This window comes from Labeo rohita, chromosome 1 (assembly GCF_022985175.1).
Source record: "Labeo rohita strain BAU-BD-2019 chromosome 1, IGBB_LRoh.1.0, whole genome shotgun sequence".
In the NCBI taxonomy this organism is placed as follows: Eukaryota; Metazoa; Chordata; class Actinopteri; order Cypriniformes; family Cyprinidae; genus Labeo; species Labeo rohita.
In genome coordinates, this window is record NC_066869.1 from 29,391,199 (window position 1) to 29,412,274 (window position 21,076).

Below are 21,076 nucleotides of genomic sequence, written 5' to 3' on the forward strand. Positions count from 1 at the left end.
ACAGCCTGTTTATTTTTTTAATTAATTTTTAAATTGTGTAGTTATTTAGAATTATTTAAACTATATAAATCAGAAATAAGAAACTGAAATCAGAAAATAATATTTATGAATTTAATTAGAAGCATACTTATGGATGAATGGCACTGTAACTGAAAGGGTATGAATGTTTAAACCAAAAAATATTGCTGTTTTAATTCAACTCGATTAATTTTACCTACATGTAGCTTCTGATGATACTTTCCAAAGCAGCTTTACAAAGATTTATGCCTTACAAAACCCCAAGACAACATGAAAGGCTTTCAGGGATGACATACAGTAGAGGTCATATGTTCGTATACACCTTACAGAATGCATGTTAGTACTATATTTAGTACTGACCTTCACATAAGATATTTCATTTCAAAGATGTTTACATACAGTTCACAAGAAAAAGTAACCCCAAAATGACCCCATTCAAAAGTTTACATACACTTGATTATTACTGTACTGTTACCTGAATGATCCACATCTGTTTTTTTTTTTTTTAGTGAGGCTTCAGAAGGAAAAACGATGCATTCACAGCCAAGAGTGTAAACTTTTGAACGGAATGTGATTTTTTTGTCTTATTTTGCCTAAATATCATCTTTTTTCATTTAGTACTTCCCTTCAGAAGCTACAAAAGATACTTACATGTTTCCCAGAAGACAAAATTAGATAATTGTACCCTGATTTTTATATTCAGAAAGCCCCCCTGGCTCTTAATGCATTGTGTTTTCTTCTGAAGCATCAGTGAGCGTTTGAACCTTCTGTAATAGTTGCATTATGAGTCCCTCAGTTGTCCTCATTGTGAAAAGATGGATCTCAAAATCATAGTCATTGTTGGAAAGGGTTTAAATACACAAAAATGGTTAAAAAACACATTTTTATACATCCAACTTATTATTTTCTATATTGGACCATACATAAATGTCTTCTTTGTAAAATATCTTATTCAGGACAGTACTAAATAAATAATAACATGCATTTGTATGATCCCTCTTATTTTGGTAAAATAATTAACATTTTGTGGATTCTGCAAGGTGTATGCAAACTTTTGACGTCAACTGTATCGCGAAACATTTAAATTGACCTACGTTTCATTTTTTATACAATAGCTTTTATTCTTTTGAACTAAAGCTATATGTGACCCTGAACCACAAAACCAGTCATAAGTAGCACAGGTATATTTGTAGCAATAGCCAAAAATACATTGTATGGGTCAAAATGATAGATTTTTCTTTTATGCCAAAAATCATTAGGATAGTAAGCAAACATCATGTTCTATGAAGATATTTTGTACATTTTCTACCGTAAATATATCAAAACTTAATTTTTAATTAGTAATATGCATTGCTAAGAATTTCATTTGGACAACTTTAAAGGTGATTTTCTCAATATTTCCCTCAGGTTCCAGATTTTCAAAAAGTTGTATCTCGGCTACATATTGTACATCCTATTCTAGCAAATCATACATCAATGGAAGTCTTATTTGTTCAGCTTTCAGATGATGTAGAAACCTCAATTTCAAAAAATTGACCCTTATAACTGGTTTTGTGGTCACATATCAATGCTACTTAAGTTTAGTACTGTACTAATGATATTTGATAAATTGTAGTGCACTGGTTTAAATCTAGTTTACTAAGTCCGGTGCAATAGTCATAACAAACAGTAAAGCTTTTGATTATGTGTTTGTCGGTCCTGACCTTAAAAGACATTCTTGGATTCAGTGGTCAGAATTCAGAGGTTAATGTGGTTTAGTCAATGTCACGGTTAAGTAAATGTCATGAGATTTGTGAAATGACACTGTAAAGTAGCCATTATTTTTTGGAGAATGAACTCCAGAAAAGTAGCTTAAAGCAAGAGGTCAAGGTTAAAGTCATTTGTAAAATATCTGAATCTCTTGAATCTTTTGATTTTAAAATTTTCATTTCATCCAGACTCTGTGGCGTGATATTACGTTTTGAAAACTACTTCAGTACACAAATGACATACAAGCTTCAATTTTGAGTATTGAATGAAGAGTAAAGGAATGTTTAAAGCACACTTCCAGAATGAACATTTCCTGATAGTTTACTCACTCCCATATCATCCAAGATGTTCATGTCTGTCTGTCTTCAGTCTCAAAGAACTTGTTTTTTGAGGAAAATATTCCAGGAATTTTCGTCATATAATGGACTTCAATGGGAGCTAACGGATTGAAGGTCCAGCTTGTAGTTTCAGTGCAGCTTCAAAGGGATCTACATGATCCCAGCCGAGGAAAAGGGTCTTATCTAGCAAAACGATCGGTCATTTTATATACTTTTTAACCATAAATGCTTGTCTTGCACTATGTTCATGCATTGCGCAATCACGTTGGAAAAGTCACATTCTTTGTCTGTGTATGTCGGTTCAAAAAGGTATCTCATTTTCTCCTCTAACTTCAAAATCATCCGACACCGTTGTTTTACCTTTCTTTGTAAAGGCTGTTTGTTTGTTTGTTTGTTTGTTTTGTAAACACTGGGTCGGTTCTTCCATCTGCGTCATACATGCATGATTACTTAATGCATGAGGTCGAGCTAGTGCAAGACAAGCATTTGTGATTAAAAAATATAGAAATTTATATTTTTCTTAGAAAATTACAGATCATTTTGCTAGATAAGACCATTGCTCCTCGGCTGGGATCACGTAGAGCCCTTTGAAGCTGCATTGAAACTGCAATTTGGACCTTCAACCTGTTGGTCACCATTGAAATCCTGGAATGTTTTCCTCAAAATCCTTAATTTCTTTGCGACCGAGGAAAGAAAGACATGAACTTCTTGGAATAAATGGGAGGGAGTAAATTATCAGGAAATTTTCATTCTGGAAGTGAACTACTACTTTAAAGGGGTCATCGGATGCTAAGTTCACTTTTTCATGTTGTTTGAACATTAATGTGTGTTGGCAGTGTATGTACAAATCTACCCTACAATGATAAAAATCCATGCAGTGGTTTTTAATTAATCTGTAAAAATAATATCCCCTTTTTCAAATCAAGCCGTTCTCAGATGCCTGTCAGTGTGGCATCACACTGACAGAGGCCGCTCCCACGATAGTTGATTGACGTGAGCATCTTACCTCAGAGCAACTGTCACAGTCCAGTAACTTTCCTTGTTTCGATGCTGAAGCAGGGATGTAAGTTAGACAAGAATATCTTTGATTGAGCGATTGAGGTGTTGTGTTACTGAAAGTAATAATGAACATAGTGGTCGTCATTTACTCCTGACATCTAAGCCGCTGAAGATGCAGTAGATTACATTTGTCTGTGAAGGGAATGCACCTCCCGATCTACAAATATCCATCTATGTTCGTGCGAATCATTCATGATCCAGCTTCACTTACAGCAGAAGTGTGTATAAGCGTTTTTTATGAATCTTTGCGATCGTCTTTTCCTTATTAGGAAGTTTAGCGACTAAATGCGGCTAAAGTAAACAAGATCGTCTTTCCACAGAGAGAAGAGAGGGCGGGGTGAGCAGAGCTCATTTGCATTTAAAGGAACAACCCCTTAGAATGAGATGATTTTTGCTGAGCTCATTTTGAAGTAAAAAGGGTGTTGTTTTACAAAACCACTGAGAATTTTTAATTAAAGTATATTAGAGACTTTTCATTAAGACCCTAAAGAATCATATCAACTTGTGGAAAATGGGCATCCAATGACCCCTTTAAAGTAAAGCAGTCAGACTGCAGTTTCTTTCATGTGTTTTTGTTCCATTTACACATGAATCTTCACTATTCCTATTTATGCACTTGGCTCAAGACCAACATAAGAGGCAGGAATGCTTGTTTGTTTTTTGTCTTGAATAATATTTCAAACAAAACTGGAAAGGCCATTACTAGGCTACCACATTGAGGTATAACAAATCTTCAATAAATTATTTTGCCCACAAGCTCTTTGGTGCAGCTTATGTTCTTTTAAGTATTAAAACGACTCTCATACATTGTGGAACCAGCCAGTCTAACACTGATGAAACATTTTCTACAGATGTGAGCTGTTCAGGAAGCTGAAGGATTGGCACCATCTGGTGGCCTTATAGTATTAATTCACTGCCAGAACCTTTCAGATGTCACATATCCCCACACTGTAAAAAAATAAAAAAAACACAATTTGTTGAGTCAGCTTAAAATAATTTGTTACCCTGCTGCCTTAAAATTTTAAGTTCAGTCAACTAAAATAAGTTTAGTCAACTTGAAATGTTAAGTTGTACTAAGAAACAACTTAGATATTTGTGTTTGCTAAACTTAACAGATAGGTAAGTAACCCAGCTGCCTTAAAAATTTAAGTTGATTCAAATAAAATATCTAAGTTGTCACTTAGTATAATTTAACATTTTAAGTTGAATAAACTTTTTTTGAGTTGACTGAACTTAAAATTAAATTGAAGGCAGCCAGGTTACAAATTATTTTAAGTTGACTCAGCAAATTGTTTTTTACAGTGCACATCCTCCAGCTCTGGTTGGAGATGCCGGTCAACCAACGAGACTCCTGTCAGGAGGCAACATGCTTATGTCAGAGATCAGGCTTGTGGATAACAGAGTTTAGTTGTTAAAGTTTAGGGAACCACCTGGTCATATTGGTAGGTTTGGGTACAGGCATATGCTGCATCCCGGTTCACTTGCTTATACTACTTCCTACAATCGTGTACTCTTTTTGAGAAGAAAAAGTATATACGTTTGAGTGTGTAGCAGAAGAGATAAGCTTTTGGAAACACTACTAGGTCATACAGCTGCACTCTGTTGCACAGTTATATTCATTTGGTCACCGTAAACTGACCTGTCAATTGTAGACACTCCACATCTAATTTCATTCAGTTTACCCTACTCAAACGATTCTTTCTATTGGAGAGAAACATGTAGTATGTTGCCAGTTGTGGGTTTTTAATGCTGAGAACTACGCTCATGTTTTTTTGAATAATGATTTATTCAGAATGATTTTTTAATATAGGGTTTGCACTTAAGTCACAGTTTGGTCAGTTACTCGGATGCGCGGCCATATTGGAGATACTCAGATGTAAACAACAGCATAGATTGCACGGTCAGTGTACTACTGAATACATTGTTCTGCTAATTCATGCTGTCTAAACCATGGAAAACGTGTGGAAGCTGCTAAATCATATAGAGAAGGACAGGAAAGGGCACAATAGTTTGACACACTAAAGTTAATAGGTGGTAAAAATACGTATGAGCAGTATTAACTAAGATATTAGCATAATATTTCACCTACCTGACTGGAAATGGTAAGAACAAACATGAATGTTGTCAAGATTTTTGCCCTGGAAATCCTGGTTCCGTTTGGCCGACAACAAACACCTTTTGTTCCAGTTTTTTGCACTCTTCTCCTTGATTTGTTGTAACATTTGACAGTCTGTAGTACTCCAAATGTTTTCTCGGTCTGTCCGATTAGTACAGCCCAAAACATGACAGTAACTGACCATTTTCATCAGCAATAATCAGCAAAATATGTGAGTTTCGTTTGATTCAGTGGCATTGTTTACGTTTCAGTGCCGCTAGTATGGCCAATTGATGACGTGTCATGAAAACGTGTTTTGGTATTGTGCTATTCGTATCTTTATGAAAGTTTACAATGCTGTTGCAGATGAAATAGAACACAGATAACAATAAATACATTTTTTTCATTAGTTTTGATAATCACTTTTTAGGAAATCTAACCAACTGTCAGTCTCACAAACATCCACCATTCTTATAGTTTTTTTAAATCATGTTTGTAGTCCTAAACTTAAGTCCAATGGGTTGTGGGCAGTATCAGCCGTTAGAAAATCTAACAACAGTATCTGGGACTTTCAACATACTATTCTTTTGGACATACTATGTTGGAAAAATTTTGTAAACTCTCCAGTGCTGGTTTTACCTACCTCAGATGCTCGTCTTGTCTCTGCCGTTAGCATGCGTACTCTGTGTAATCCGGGTCAAGATAGTTAGGGCATGTCGAAAAACTCCCATCTAATTTTCTCCTCCAACTTCAAAATTGTCCGCTGCGTTGAGAAATATATCACACTGACCCAGTGTTTACAAAGTGAACATGCAAAGAAGGTCAAATGCCCTTTATGAAAAAGGGTAAAACCGCAATGTAGGACGATTTTGAAGTTGGAGGAGAAAATGAGAAAAATTTTCGACATGCCCTAACTGTATTGACGCGGATTATCACAGAGCTAGCAAGAGGTTAAAAAGTATATAGATTTAATTTTTTTTTTTTTTTTTTTTTAGAAAATGACCAATCATTTCGCTAGATAAGACCCTTATTCCTCACTGGGATCGTTTAGAGCCCTATGAAGTTGCAAGTCTACTATAATTCCTGAAGAAAGAAAAGCATGAACATCTTGTATGACAATGGGGTGAGTACATTATCTGTAAATTTTTGTTCTGGAAGTAAACTTCTTCTTTAAGAATCCTTTAAGAAATGGAAAAAATAGTAGCCACCCTGCTCCATACCACTAGAAAGAAAGGGAAAAAAAAAAGAAAAAAAAAGGACTACTTAAGAGAGGACTACTGTAAGAGAATGTCTTAATGAGCATTTATTTTTATTTTTAGTTCAACTTGATCTCTTGTTTTTAATTTGTTAGTGGTTCTAAATATAGTTGTGGTTCTGAGTGTTCCTATTTAGAATGTGCTATTCATCACATTTTATTACTGTGACAAGTGTGATCATATCTTTTTAATAACAGGCTTAACAAGTCTCCTCCCTACCACAAGAAAATACGTGCACAGGTACAGGTTTCTTGTTTATTTTGGTTTCATTACAGTTTAACTTCTTTGCTTTTAGCTATGTTAACACTTTTTTTTAGAAGTAGTCAGATTTCTTTCTTCCTTTTTTTCGTTACTGAAACACAAAAGATGCATTTTTAAAAATGATCAAATTGTGTTAGGATAACATGATCAGGTTCTACACAAATATTCAGTAAAGCAAAAGAGAGAAATATTAATATTTCTGAATGTTTACATATTTCTTAAATATAGACTATACGGGACAAACCACTAGGGGGCAATAGGTATCGTGAGTACATCAACTGATGTAATGCAGTTTTACTACCTCAAACGTAACATGTTATTAGATGATTACAAAACTTTTTTAAATTTGTATTTACACACTGACAAGAACTTTGTCAGGCATTACTATAGAAATAATGATGAAATAGACTAAGATTTTAAAACAGGCTGAAGTGAATAATTTATAAATATTTTTGAGTATTTTATACTCTCAGGAGAAGATTATATTTCAATTATTAAATTTAACCATCCATAAAAATATAGAAATATAGCCAGAATTGTTCAAGATTTAAATGTCAATCTCTGTACAAAACTTAATTCAGAATATACTAAAATACAACTACAAAATTTGTTACATGATGGCATATTAGAATATTTCCTGTTCTTGTTCAACGTGACACAACAGTAAACACCTGTAATATAATCGTAATAATACCTTTTTGCTTTAAAAGTCACTGTGAGTGAGAACTAGCCACAAATATACTGTAAATTCATTTTGTGTTTCGGTGTCTGATGAACCCATTTGTGGTCAGGGAAATGAACAAAAGCATAACCGAACTTTAGCACATTTGGCAACTTCCTCTCACCAGTGCTTCAGGTTTTCCACCTTTCCACCTTTTCACCTTTTCCACCTTGGGACTTGTACAGTTTGTTCAGTTTCTGTAACAGAACAAAAAGAAAGAGAGAAAGAGAAAGAGAAAGAAATCACATTACAAATAATTGTCAAAAATTACATGATCAGCAAACCACCATTCAAATGTTTGGAATTGCTGAAACATTTCATGTTTGGAAAAAAAAAAAGAATGCTTTCATTTTCTACTGTATTAACACTGAATTAATGATTAATTGCACAGTCAAAATTATGTAACTATTTTATAAAATTGCATCCATTACCATAAAGTGCTGATGTTATTCTTTTTTGGGCACAGTTGAACAGGCTATTATTGTTTGACAGCACATGAAAAGATGTTTGCATTGTGTCAGAGAGGTGGCTTTTTCCTTAAATACACATACTTTAAGAAAGCTTTAAGAGATTCATTTTAAAAGGTTAAACCAAAAGCACCTCTGGTTGATTTTAAGAGAGTTTCAGTTTCATCTATAGTAAAATAGGGGAGGCGCTATGAAGTAAACCACGGTGAAGAAGGACAATAGTTCTGATTGGACAGAGTCCATGTACCATCGGGAAGACAGCCACTCCTCTACTACCGCGAAACGACGCGAAAATCTTATTAACCACGTGAATATATAAGCGAACAAGTTCTTTCTATGCTTTTCAGTTATCCACGTCTACGAGGAATTGCTTTATTTTTCATCATACGATGCAGTTTGGATATCTCCGCCGGGTGGTGCATTTCACGGATTTCCCGCAGAATTAATTTTCTGTAATATCTTGGTGAATTTATTTGAAAGACTTCACAAGACGAAACGGTATGTTTATGCATTTACCAAGTTGGTGCAACATCTGAGTATGTTTCTACGAGGTGGATTGTGATTAGGGTCAATGGGATTGAAGAAAAGAGATGATAATATAGTTAAGGGTGAGGGGTGTGTGATTGCATGGATCCTTTCAGTTAACGTAGCCCAACTATGAGAATACATGCAATTTAATTTCGCATATCAACAGGCTGTCAGTAGTAAGTCACTTCAATAAGTAACATGCATCGTTTAAGGTCTACTTTAATGTAAAGACGTCCAGATGAGGCAGTTTAAGTGGGAGGGAACAGTTTTGTTTAGGTTGGCACCCTGGTTTATTTTGCGCCTGTTTCCCAAAATTATACATTCGAGTCCTGGAGATGGTTGTTTTTGTAAGCTTCATTTAAAATCTGGTGAAGAGAAAATGTTTTTTTAGCATTTAAACTAAACGTGTATGGAATATTGCAAACCACGCTGACATTTCGACGTTGGGAAATATATATATGTATGTTCCTGGCCTTTTTCACGACTGTTAAGTTCTCCTGTTTTCTCAGGGAATTACACAGGACGGTGTTTACGGCTTCCCAGAAACTTAAGGTAAATTTTTCTGCTGTCATATTTGACTAGGTAATTACTTGCTTGTCGGTCCCACTGTGCTTTTAGAGTTGTTTGAATGATCGTGTGGGCCTCGCACTTGTTTATATCCAAAGTTGTTATTATGTAACGGCAAATGCTGTTTTGCTCAGTCGATCAAACAATTTGAAATAACATTATTTTTTTCAATTTAGGGAAAAAGTAATATTCGGCCTTTACGAATTAGCATAGTAATACCTTAGACATTACATCTACAGGCTATGTTATGTGTTATTTTAATAACACAGGGCTTGACAAAGGTTGTTAAAATGCCACTAAGTCAAACTTCCTGTTTAAGTCGAGTGCTTTTGTCCATTGTGTCAGAACACAAACACACACACACGCAAGGGGAATCAGGTCTGAACACAACACCATGTTGTGTGGATTACGTATGTTCCTGTAGCATACAATTAGCATAAAGTCAATCATTTCTGTGTTGCATTTGTATTTACGTGTTTATGTTTGTAACTTTCGTCTTGTTGGATTCGCCCAAGCAGCTTCAGTAAAATATCTGCTCGCTTTATACGTTGCGTCGCAATAATATATTTTAAAAGCTCTTTTAAACGATTCTTTTTGATCATTCGTATTATAATTTGTATTATGTCCAGTGTTTTTGTTCATTTATGACTGCCTTGTTTACCATTTTATTATACCATAAAGTCTATCTCAGAAATGTTTCAGTTTATGGAAAAATAGTATATACTATAGACTTGGTCTGCTTTGTGTAGGCCTTTGTGTTTCTCTGAATATAATATTTTGTTCAGTACAATTCTGTTTTTTTCCTATCACAGTGGACTTTTAATGTTTACAGCTAATGTAAATCAGAATGGATATTTTCACATGCAGAAGTGCTTGACTAGCAGTTAGAGGTCACTGCATAGTTAGAGCTACATAAAGCACAACCACGTGACCAGCTTTACATTCCTCCTATGCAGCTACTCTAGTTTTTAGCATATGTGTTTCTACACAGACAATTAGCAAGGATGTAACAACACCGTAAAAAAGTGGTAACCTGCAATTGTTACATTAAAGAGCTATTTCTACCTGAAAGAAAATAGAAACCCATAGAAAATTTGTTTCGTTGGTATAAATTCGGTGTATCGGTTGGTTCAGTAATGATAGATATTTTTTGACTAAATAAAACCAGTTGATATAGAAGTTACTATTTGTTTCAGCGTACATATTTATGAGTGGTATGGATGAAATGGCAAATTTAAAAATCTGTAAAAAGACCTATATTAATTGACCACTTTGATCAACTTAACGTTGTGGTGGGCATTTCTGCTTCAGTTTTCAGTGTGCAAAACCCAGATAGACAGGCCAATCAAAATGTTTTTTGGAAGTAATTATATATAAAAATGAAAATCATTCTGAAGTTCTAGATTAAAGCATTCCATCAGCGTGAGAGGGAAATATTGGATTCACATTTTCATAAGAATTGTTTTTTGCTCATGAAGAACACACCATGTAATCATTAGATTTGTTTTATTAGACGCACATGATCAAAATCCACTATGTAGCTAACGGTACACTTATACCTTGTGTAGTTCATATTGTGGTCCATGTGGCTTTTTAAAATGAATTGTAAATGATTTTGTTACATTTGTTAGATATATATATATAATACATATTATACAAGGTTTTAATTTTACCTCTTCATATACACAAATGTTGGATCGAAATTTAAAAAAAAATTAATGTTCATTTAATCACAAAGAAGCCACTTAGCTTTTCAAGTGATGATATTTAAATGATAATTATTACACCTAATAAACTGTATAAACATTCTGTTTTGTTTGATTGTTTTCAATCGAGTATTGGTTTCAAACATTATCAAATTTATGTATTTGATAATTATATATTCTTAAATTTTCAAACAAGCTTATTTTATAATGTAAGTACTTGAAGAAAATGACTGCTCTGAAATCATGGTTTAAATATTCCAGTTGGCCTTAAAGGGAACCACATCAAACATCAGATAGCAAACTAGATCAAAAAGGATAACCTAAAATAGTAAGATCTGTATTAAAAAATATTATTTATCATTAGTGAATCAACCTTAGTACATTAATTTAGTTTAATTAAGTAGAAATAGCTGATCATCACTTTTTGAAAATGATTGTAGTGATTGCAATCTTTGTAATGATTGGGAATCATTTATACAACCTTAACTAATGTTTTCAGGTGTTGATTCATACGTAATATATTAGTTGTTCATATTGTTATTTGTCTAAATGCTCACATGTAACACAAATACTGTACATTTGAAAAGGCAACATTTTTGAATGGCGTTTGTGTTTGATTGTGGAGTCTTTGAATCTTTAAGATTAAAATATAGAGACAAGACTTTTTTATTTGTAAATGTATGATGTGTTTACAAATAGTAATTTAGTCAAAATCAAAGATAACATTTTAACATCTTTGAGCATTAGACAGAATCAATTTTAAATTAAATTTAGGGGAACAAAAGGATATAAGGGAGCAGAAAAATAAAAAATGTAATTTAATCGATAATTTACAGCTTCACAGATATAGTGACTCTAAAGCTTGATAAAGAAATATGTGTTTTAGAGCAGTCTTATTATTTTTGTAAAGCTGTTTATGATTGTTTAAAAAAATATTCAGGTTCTGGTTCTTTTATTATTTTTTTAAATAAGATTTATGTTCTGTAAATAAACATGTTTATTTGTGCATCAAATAGTTTTTCTTTTTTAAATGTAAAATCATTTTGTTTGTTATCTGGACCAAGTTGAAAAAAACTGACCAATTCTTTCCATACTTTTTTGACAGCTTAAATGTAAAATTAAAATGCTGTCATTTCATGAAGTATTACAGCTTTTCAAATTTCCTGAGGGATATTGTTTTCTGTATGTGTTTGTGCTCAAGTGCCTTTTCGCTGTTACTTTATATTGAAACTGCATAGAGAGATACGGTAGTATGAAGACAGCGCTACTACGGTTTGTGGATGTGGGCCAATCCAATCGGCTTGTGTGTGTGCGCGTGTGTGTGTAACCAGAGCCGAGCAGATCAAATGCCACACTGTGAACAGGGCTTCGGTTCTGTCACCCTGTGTCATCTGATGCACAGGAATCCTGTCACAGAACACATGTTAAATGTACTGTAGGTATCATGATTAGAACAGCAGATGATTGTGTCAGAAATACAGAATAAGAAAATGTTATTTTATATAACATGTTAAAATATTTTAAAAATATATACAACTGTTGCTCAGTAATTGTTTAAGTTTATGTATTAAATTTACACATTTTTGTAGCTAATGACTGTATTGTGGTTTTACAGTCAACATGAAAACTGAATTCATGTTCCAATATGACCAATTCATGTATAATTTCTTCTTCCTCTTCTTTTGTTTTTTTTTTTTTGTTTATTTTACATGTAATCACTAGTCCTTCCACTGCAAGAGTTTTTTCTGTTAATTAGGACTAGGTGAAAACATCAGTTTCCAGAGTAGTTGTGATATTAATGTGAACACTCCTCAGGTTTCTTTGAATCCCAAGATCGAGCTCTTACTGTGTGAAAAAGTGTTCGTGTAGCACTTCCCGTCCTGCTGATTTCACTGTGTTCTGCTGAACTGACTCACTCCACTGCTTAGTTTGAACCTTGTTGTTAAATGTTCAAATGATCATTTTTGTAATGTACAAAGTTTAAAGATTCCCTGTTGCCCACTTGCTTCAATGCAATTGCGCTCTCTTGCTGCTGAATCTGTGTGCTCAGCTTTCCTATTAGCCGTTTTTTTTCAAAAACATGACGAAAGCCTGACAAAAGACTCTTGAGACGCTTTACTGGCTTGTATTAGTCTGAAATACTGCCCTGTTTAATTTTCAGAATTAGCAGAGAAGAAATTACCTTTATATGTGAAAATCTGGAATCTGAAGATGCAAAAAACTCAAAGTACAGATAAAAATCACCTTTATTAATGTCCAGACGAAGCTGTTAAAAATGCATATTACTAATCAAAAATGAAGTTGCGATATATATATATATGGCAGAAAATTTACAAAATATCTTCATGGAACATGATCCTTACTTAACATCCTAATTGTTTTTGGCATAAAAGAAAAGTCGATAATTTTGACCCATACAATATATTGTTGGCTATTGCTACAAATATACCCGTGCTACTTACAACTGATTTTGTGGTCCAGGGTCACGTATTTAAGCAAAATGGACATTATAACTGAAATATACCCAAATAAAAGAGAACCAAATCTGATTGCATTCTTGTGAATTTGTTTAAAATCTTTATTTATACCCAGCCCTGCTGCTGTTTGCAACTAATAGCTATTTAGGCACAGTTTTAGAAAGCTTACATTCACCTTCCTCCGTTCTTGTACTGTATGTATGCCCAATTTTCACAATCCTGCAAATTACAGCTAACTCGGTCTTAACCATGTAAAGCCTTGAAATAATAGTAAAAATATTTATTTTAGTAAAAACAAATTGCATATTACATTTTTTTTTTTTTTGAGTGTCATATTTGATGTGACCCTGGACCACAAAACCAGTCGTAAGAGTCAATTTTTTAAATTGAGATTTATACATCATCTGAAAACTGAATAAATAAGCTTTCCATTGATGTATGTCGTGTTAGAATAGCATACAATTAGCATAAAATCACAAAATGTCTGTGCTTAATTTGTATTTACGTGGTTATGTTTGTAACTTTCGTCTTGTTGGATTCAATTTTTGGCTGAGACACATCTATTTGAAAGGTGCAAAAAAATCTAAATATTGAGAAAATCGCCTTTAAAGTTGTCCAGATGAAGTTTTTAGCAGTGCATATTACTAGTCAAAAATTAAGTTTTGATATACTTATTGTGCAAAATACCTTCATGGAACATGATCTTTACTTAATATTCTAATTTTTGGGATAAAAGAAAAATCGATCATTTTGACCCATACAATGCGTTTTTGGCTATTGCTATAAATATACTTGAGCTACTTATGAGTGGTTTTATGATCAAAACTGTAACTTTAAAAAAACATGCAATGCAGTGCAATACAATAATGATTGAGAGATCATATTTAATACATTTGAACGTGACCTTACTAAAAAAAGAAACAAAAAATATGGGTAATCAAGTAAACCTACTCTAGGTTGTTTTAGTCCAGTAAATGTTACATCTTGAAATATTACAATACCAACACCAAATTATACAAAAAGACTTTTACTTGATAAAGTATAAACTTAATCAGACGACAGAAGGCATGTAGTAAGGCAACAGGTTTTTCAGCAAAGTGATTTTAGGATGAAATATTTTTTGTTAAATAGCCTGTGTAATTTCAAAACATTGTAATATGAAAGTTAAATATCTATTCAAGGTGGCTTGTGTTATTGGATCGCCAGTACTTGTGATATGCCTGGACAAAGAGGACACTATCTGAACTCTGTTAGACCAGTAGAGGGAGTACAGGCGGTATTAAGAGATTACGTGGATAAAACCCATCTCCATTCATCCTTTTTCTGTCTCTCTTCTCATTACCCGTGTCCATTAGCACCTCTCATGGAGCTTTCTGGATATTATGCATGGAAGTGATAGTCCATCAGGTGTTTCTATAGCAATCTCTCTTTTTCTTTAAACATGTACACACTCACTTGCATTCAGTGCTTTTGCCCCATACTGTACCCAGGCTGAGGCAATGCTGATGACTTGGGGATGGTGCAGGAGTTGCCATGGAAACCCCATAGCTGGAGAGTGTAGAGGTATAGGCAGGTCGGCTGGGCTTTTGTTATGGATGGAGTGTGTGAGTCTAGAGCAACACAATAGCCCACTGAGACCAACTCACAGGAGAGGGAATTTACTGGGAAAATTGTGATCCATAAGTACTGTGAGAAAGGTTGGGAAGCAGAAATAATAACGTGCCATGAAAGCAAAGTGAGAGGAACACTCCCTATTTACTGATGGGTGTTGGCTGTTCAACAGGTTAGGTAGCATGTCTAAGTCACGCATAGAAGGGTTGAGTATTAATATATAGCTTTATCCAAAAGAACTACTAAAACTACTATCATTTTAATTTAAAAAAATACACAGCGTCTTGTTCAGAAAGTTTACTCTCCTAATGCATTGTATTTTTCTTGAGTGACAGTAAATGTTTATAGCCTCACCATGAAGAGATGGATGTCAAAATCACACAGCCACTGTTTTAAAATGGCTCAGATATTCAGAAGATGCTGGAAAACCAAAGAATGTGCAGGACCTGGAGGACTTTTCTAAATAACTGTAAGCAGTTTAACTGCTCTGGACAAACAAAGGAATTAACAATTGATGAAACTGAAAGAAAGAAAGAAAAAAGAAATGTGTGAGTCACTATTTCCATAGCACTGTGAACATGTAAATGTTTGGGATGTGTTCAAAAAATATGTAAATGTATGTGTATAAATGTGTGTGAGAGAGCTTTTTCTTTTTAAATTCAAGCCAGATATCACACATATTTATCACATATCATGTGTATCTCATTCCAGTTGTCCTATGAGCAACCAGTCAGTATTTACACTGTCTGACAAACCTTAAGTACACATTACACAATAACCGTTGTGACGAAAATGATGACTTGCACGTCATGAAGTTAGTCAAGAACAATGATTATAACAATTTGACTCTTAAAGCATTCATCTAGTTGCAATTTGCAATGTTTTATTCTCTTCAGTTCACCTGTGGATGAGGGTGTGAATTTGCTGGTCGGTTGCCCACTGATCAGTTGCCTTGTGACAAGGATACTGAGTAACAAGGTTCACTATGTTGCCAGTATTTCGGAGTTGACGTTGGAAAGGTGGAGGCTACGTTTTAGTGATATTAACCACTCCCTAAAAGTGATAATGTTGACATCAGTGTTGGACAAGTTTGCTGTGTGGGAGAGTATGTATGTATGCATTTATTCATTGAATGAATTAAAGTACTGTTTTTAAAGTATTGTTTTATTAATGTAATATTGTAGCAACTGTGCATAAAGTTTAAGCACCATAGCTGTATTACATTTTATAGACTATTTTGTACTTGTCCTGTAGTTATTGTTCTCAAGTCAGACTGGACAAATTGTGTTTTTATTGCATGCAGAACTTTGCAATAGATGATATCAGGTTTGGTCTTTTATTGAGAAACTGAAGATTTAGTAGCGGCACTGCACAGTTTCCGTAGACAAGTATTTTAGCGTTTTGTTTGTATTGATGGAGAAATGCAGACATTCAGAAACAGAACTTAGAATCATTTAGTCATTAGAATCGTTTGCTTCTAATATAACAATTTTACTAGAAACAAATGACAATTAACAGTTAAGTAGTAACAATTTTAGGTATTTTCTTATCAAGAACCAGTTCACCATTCCCAGCTGTCTCATGTCTGCATTGAGGTTTTGTGAACTGAGTCAGTCTTACTAAGTGTATTTTCATGCATGTGCATTTGTGTGCTGTTCTGGAATGCAAACCTTTGTGCCTGTCTGTAACTTGTTCTGTTGCAGTGTGAGCCTGTGACACAATCATATTATAAGAGTCACTCATGGTATCACTCTGGCACTCAATGGCATGACAAAAGCTTGATTTATGAGTTTTTTGTTTGAATGTGTTGAGAAAAATACAGTGTACAATGAAAAAAAAGTGAACACAATGCATTTCTCTATTGTCTTCACTGGCTGCACTCATGAACACTGTACATACCTGTACAGTGTCAATTGTATTTTTGTATTTTTAAATAAGCTTATGATTCTTATAGTTTGCGCGAATGAATAAATTATTGTTTAAAATAAAATAACGTTTGTTTTAATAACCTAACTCATTAAAACAGATCAATTCAAAAACTGATTTAGAAGAGAAGTTCACTTCCAAAATGAATATGTTCTGATAATTTACTCACCCCCATGTCACTCAAGATGTTCATGTCTTTCTTTCTTCAGTCGAAAAAAAATTAAGGTTTTTGAGGAAAACATTACAGGGTTTTTCTCCCTATAGTAGACTTCAAAGGTGGGTTAAAGGTCCAAATTGCAGTTTCAGTGCAGCTTCAAACGGGTCTACAAGATCCCAGCCGAGGAATGAGTCTTAACTTGCGAAACAATCTGTGATTTTCTTTAAAAAATAAAATTTTATATACTTTTTAACCACAAATGTTCATCTTCCACTTAGGGTGACCACCTATCCTGCTTTGCGTTGTACTGCACCAGTGTTAAATTTGTCAACAAAGAATTTCGTTAACAAATATTTTTTCTGTGACGAAGATGAGACGTTGACGAGCTAAAACTAATATCTGATGATGAAAAGTATGATGAGACGAGATGAGATGAGAATGTTATTTGAGGACTACCGGACATTGAAAATACATCCTATGTGCTTACCATCCTCTTTCAAAATTTGTGTCTCTGTCATTAGGTTGCAATTGGATAAGGGACGTTTGCATGTCTAGTCTCAGTATGGCAAGCGCAATGGAAAGATAGCCTACCAAAACGCAAACTTGCGATCTGAAACAATGGCCTCAGCACCTGAAGGGCTAGGGATAGAGTCACCAGACGACTACCCCGGTAGTCACAATTCGTTGTCGATTAACTTAAAGTTAGTTAAGGCAGGATAGCCGGAATCGCGCTGATAGACACACACCAGAATTGCGCTCTCTCTCACGCAGGCTCCACTTCTTCTGTTCTCAGACAGCGTGCGATCAATTCTCAGTGCTCAGATGCACACACAGTAGTCCAAATGTCTATTATGTTCAGTATCTCACGTAAATTATGTAAGTTATGGCTTAAGTGAACATAAACAGGTGGGTAAAAGCTGAATGTGTCAGTATTACATGCATGCCTTCTGTCTTAAAGGGACAGCATTCCTAATTAAATACTTATGTCATTAATGTTAACCAACAAAAGGTGTTAAATAAATGTATAGCCTACATGTTAATTAAACTTACTGTATCTGAAAAATGAGTTTAATTTGTATCTCTAGCGTATTTGTCTTATTGCGCCTCTTTTTCAAAAATTATATATATATATATATATATATATATATATATTTTATATATATATATATAAATTAACAACTAATAATTATATAATAATAAGTAAAAGTACAAGTATAATAATAAATACTCCTTTTTCCATACTGTTAAAGGGATAGTTCACCCAAAAAGGAAAATTGTCATAATTTATTCAAGTTTTCCCAAATTCAATCTGTTATTCAAATTTATCATAAGCTTTGATTTTTGTCTAAAGAATTAATGATTATTTTTGTCTGAAGACTAAAATAGCTACCAAAATAAATGCTGTTAACTTCAGTTTGACTAAAAGTAATGACTAAAAGTTGACAAAAATGTTTTTCGTTGACTAAAACTAGACTAAAACTATGAAAGACTAAAATGTGACTAAGACTATTAAGCATTTTAGTCTTAAGATAAAGACTAAGACTAAATAAAAAACGCCTGTCAAAATTAACACTATACTGCACAGCATTTTCACCCCTTGTCCCGCACGTCGCATATTGAGAAAATGTCTCGCAGTTTCATCAGTCTGTTGGTTTTTAATTGTCATATTAAGAAAACGTACATATGTTCTTTTGCCCTTTTTAGGAAAGCTTTTAATTTATAATTTTTGCAGCGAAGTTTCCGCGCAAAGGATGTGGGTACCTCATCAAGTGATCTGCCACCACCGATGGAAATGGTCAAGCGCACACGGAAAAACATGAAATTCTTGATATTATCTATTATCTATTATCAACTCTCATACAGGATGGATACGCTTTCTCTTGTGTACATGTGCACGCTTAGAAACATAAATAAGTGCATATGACAACGGATGTAAATCAGTATTTACATAGTATAACAGTAGTTCCCTAGTAAAAAATAAATATTCTAAAATGTATTTAAAACACATTTATTTCATGATAAGTATACTACAAATACATTTATGTATTACAAAAAAAATAAAAAACACAATTTGTTGAGTCAGCTCAAAATAATTTGTTACCCTGCTACCTTAAAATTTTAAGTTCAGTCAACTAAAGTAAACGTATTCAACTTGAAATGTTAAGTTGTACTAAGTAACAACTTAGATATTTGTGTTTGCTAAACGTAATACATGGGTAAGTAACCCAGCTGCCTTAAAATTTTAAGTTGATTCAACTCAAATATCTAAGTTGTCACTTAGTATAATTTAACATTTCAAGTTAAATAAACTTTTTTTTTTTGAGTTAACTGAACTTAAATTTTAAGGCAGCCAGGTTACAAATTATTTTAAGTTGACTCAGCAAATTGTTTTTTACAGTGTATGTACTTATTAAAAATATCATGCAATTGTACTTTTAGTATACTAAACTGGTATACTTAAAGTCTGCTAAGTTTTGTACTTAATGCACTTTAATTGTGCGGAAGTAGTGCTGAAGTCAAACTAAAGATATACTTAAGTGTAGTTACTTGTGCTAAAGTGGAACTATTTCAAGTATACTTTAGGTATACTCTTTAAATATTTTGCACTTAAAGACTGATTTTATTTAAAGGTCATACAGTCCTCATCAGTTGTGACATTAAAACATATTTTAGCCTTAATATTAAGAAATGTGCATTGTGCACAAGTAGTACTCCAAAATAAAGTTTAATTACAATTTTTATATCAGTAAGTCTTGAGTGATATGTCAGTAAATATGTTAATACACTTGGACTATGCTTAGTATAAAATAAATGCATTTTAAATCTCTTACTTTTTTTCTAGGGTAAATGTATCACACGTGTCCCACATTGTCCCGCAAAATCACATCTACTGTCCCGCAACAGATCTATTGCCAGGTGGTCACCTTACTTTTACTAGCTCTGCATAATCCCACTGGAAAAGTCAGATGCAGTTAGTTCTTTGCCGACGTACTCCGGTTCAAAAAGGTATGGTAGGGTGAAAAACTCTCATTTTCTCCTCCATCTTCAAAATCATCCAACATCGTTGTTTTACCTTTTTTGTAAAGAGCGTTTGACTTTCCTTGCATGTTCGCTTTTGTAAACACTGGGTCGGTACTTCTGCCTACGTCACACGTGCATGATTATGTAATGCGTGAGGTTGAGCTAGTGTAAGACAAGCATTTGTGTTTAATAATAAGTATATGAATTTGTATTTTTCGTAGAAAATGACCAATCGTTTTCCTAGATAAGAGCCTTATTCCTCATCTGGGATCTTGTAGAGTCCACTATATGGAGAAAAATCCTGGAATGTTTTCCTCAAAAACCTTAATTTCTTTTCGAAAGAAAGACTTGAACATCTTTGATGACATGGGGGTGAGTAAATTACCAGGAAATTTTCATTCTAGAAGTGAACTTCTCCTTTAATGTCTGAATCTCTTACTCAGCCTTGAGTCTTGCTTTCCAGTGTGAGCTCAAGTCAGACTTTTCTAATTAAGTAAAAAGGTTCATAAATCTTCCAATCAATCTTCCTTAAAAAAAAAGGAAAATCCATCACCATCACTGATTTCTTGTGCTGTTCATATGACATCAAAATAGAACTTCAAATATATTACCAAAATAATATTGTTTGCAAAAACGGGTATCTTTAAGAAATATGGTCACACACGCACACACACACACACACACACACACACATTTACACTAGGTCAGCTGTTTAGATGCTGAGCTACAGGATATGGACGCACACACACTCACTAGGTCAGAGGATGAGGATCAGGTTGTGATGAAGATAATGCTTCTTCAGCCTCTTGTGAATCACGTGATAGTCAGTGATCTGATGGCCAGGTCAGATCTATATGCCATACTAATATTAAAACATGACAGCAGATTGCTAATTAGTCTCTAATTGTGTCCATTGCGGCAAACACTGACACACACATCATCATAGAATGTTTCTGCATAAAACATGCATGCATTTTGTATGTTTAACTATGTATGTGAATAACATACGTGCTGGATTGTCTCATTTAACCCCTTCAGGAGGATTGGAGTGAGCTGAGTATATGTATGTGTGCATGTGTTTGGGGGCAGTGGGTGTAACCACACTTAATAAAGGCCTCG

At 33.9% G+C, this 21,076-nt stretch overlaps 1 protein-coding gene across 5 annotated transcripts in view; it reads left to right on the forward strand.

The window, feature by feature from the left end:
- Positions 1–8,191: 8,191 nt before the first annotated feature.
- The window catches only part of igf2bp2b (insulin-like growth factor 2 mRNA binding protein 2b), a 40,308-nt gene continuing 27,423 nt past the window's right edge, over positions 8,192–21,076 (forward strand). For 2 of the 5 annotated variants that reach the window (XM_051110435.1, XM_051110445.1), the window contains exons 1-2: positions 12,470–15,401; positions 15,750–15,962. In XM_051110435.1, coding sequence (XP_050966392.1) covers positions 15,271–15,401; positions 15,750–15,962 — 344 coding nt within the window. In that variant the 5' untranslated portion in view covers positions 12,470–15,270. Of the gene's footprint in view, positions 8,463–9,001; positions 9,045–12,469; positions 15,402–15,749; positions 15,963–21,076 lie in introns of those variants that run through there. The other 3 variants (XM_051110469.1, XM_051110489.1, XM_051110454.1) reach the window with 3 other exon arrangements.